At 39.2% G+C, this 1,635-nt stretch overlaps 1 protein-coding gene across 1 annotated transcript in view; it reads right to left on the bottom strand.

The window, feature by feature from the left end:
- The window catches only part of HMGCS2 (3-hydroxy-3-methylglutaryl-CoA synthase 2), a 57,019-nt gene that overhangs the window by 38,781 nt on the left and 16,603 nt on the right, over positions 1–1,635 (bottom strand). The window contains exon 2 of the mRNA XM_007948483.1: positions 785–1,239. Within this exon, the coding sequence (XP_007946674.1) occupies positions 785–1,239 (455 nt within the window). The remainder of the gene's footprint in view (positions 1–784; positions 1,240–1,635) is intronic.

The following is a 1,635-nucleotide window of genomic DNA, read 5'->3' as shown; positions in this document are numbered from 1 at the left end:
GTCAATGACATGAGACAAAGTATATGTGAACTGCTGTATGAAAAGTGAATTTACTCTGTAAATCTTCACCCAAATCCTAATTAAAAAGTAAATAAATAAATAAATAAATAAAAAAGAAAATAATGTGCAAGTAGTCTACATTTACTTGCCAACAATGCTTCCCTTCCTGCTGCTGAGGTATTTTTGTAAGTGCACTATGCCAGTTTTGTTTTTCAGCAACATGGGAGGGCACTGTTCATAAATAAATATGGAATGCCTATTATTTTCGTAAAAATATGGTATTATTTGTTCCATTTTTATCTCTTTGAAATACTGCTTCCAAAACCTGAGCCTGTGAAAGAAATATAGTAGTAATTTTAGTTTTCTGTTTAGGCTGTGATAAAGCCTCCAGGTTTTACTCAAGCACTGTATTGGGATATACCTATATAATTTAATTCTCATAATAAGTCTATATCCAAACCAAACAAAACTCACTGCTATTGAGTCAATTCTAACTCATAGCAACCCCTCATTGGGTTTCTAAGGAGGTATCTCTACAGAAGTAGATTGCCCAGTCTTCCTTCCAAGGAGTGGCTGGTGGATATGAACCACCAACCTTCTGGTTAGCAGTCAAATGCCTTAGGCACTGTCATTTATTGTGGTTGTTGGATAATAGCAGCAGCTGTGTGAATAAGTTGTCCTTCCCTTTCTAAATGAAGCCACCTGGGGAAATGAGAAGAAATCTGATAGGATTCAGCCTCCAACACAAGCTTCTTTCTTATATAAGAACCCCAGTAGCACATACCATCCCAGGAACTGGACTCCATCCAGTTGGCAGCATTGAAGAGTGAGGCAGTGCCACCGTAGCAGGCATTGGTGGTATCTATGCCCTCAATGTCGGTGTTCCCAGAATCCTGGAAAAGCTCCATGAGCACTGTTTTGACAGCTTTGGACTTGTCAATGATGGTTTCAGTGCCCACCTCCAGCCGGCCAACAGAATCCCATGGGATCTGTGTGCGCTCCATCAGCTGCTGCACCACTGTCAAGCACAAGGAGTTGATATCTTCTTGGACTGAGCAGAAACCCATTTGGTTCTGACCCAAGCCCACTGTGTACTTTCCTGCTGCCACATTGTTATACTTCTCCAGATCAGTTTGGTCCACATATTGGGCTGGGAAGTAGACCTCCAGGGCAAGAATGCCCACATCCTTTGGCCAGGTATCTGTTTTGGCCAAGGGAACAGCAGACACCGTAGAAAACCTATTGTGGAGATAACAGCAACACATCATTCATTTGATTTGTCCTTTTATATATGTTATCATATGCATACAGATTCAGCATTATTATGTCTTTTGGTTGAATTGACCCTGTATCTTATTAAATGTCCCTCTTTATCAGTAGTAATAATTCTTACTCGAAAGTCTACTTTTCTTGATGTTAATGTAAACATACTAGCTTTTTGATTAATATTTGTATGGCGCATATTTTTCTGTCCTTTTATACTTTCAACCTATCGGGGTCTTTATATTTATCATTCATCTCTTGTAAAGCGTGTGGTGTTGTTGTGTGCTTTTGAGTTGATTCTGACTCATAATGACCATATATAACAGAATAGAATTGCCCATAGGAATTGTTGTTGTTGTTGTTAAGTGCCAT

This window comes from Orycteropus afer, unplaced genomic scaffold (assembly GCF_000298275.1).
Source record: "Orycteropus afer afer isolate SDZICR_OR568_19922 unplaced genomic scaffold, OryAfe1.0 scaffold00010, whole genome shotgun sequence".
Lineage (NCBI taxonomy): Eukaryota > Metazoa > Chordata > Mammalia > Tubulidentata > Orycteropodidae > Orycteropus > Orycteropus afer.
This window is presented reverse-complemented; position numbering and strand designations above follow the sequence as displayed.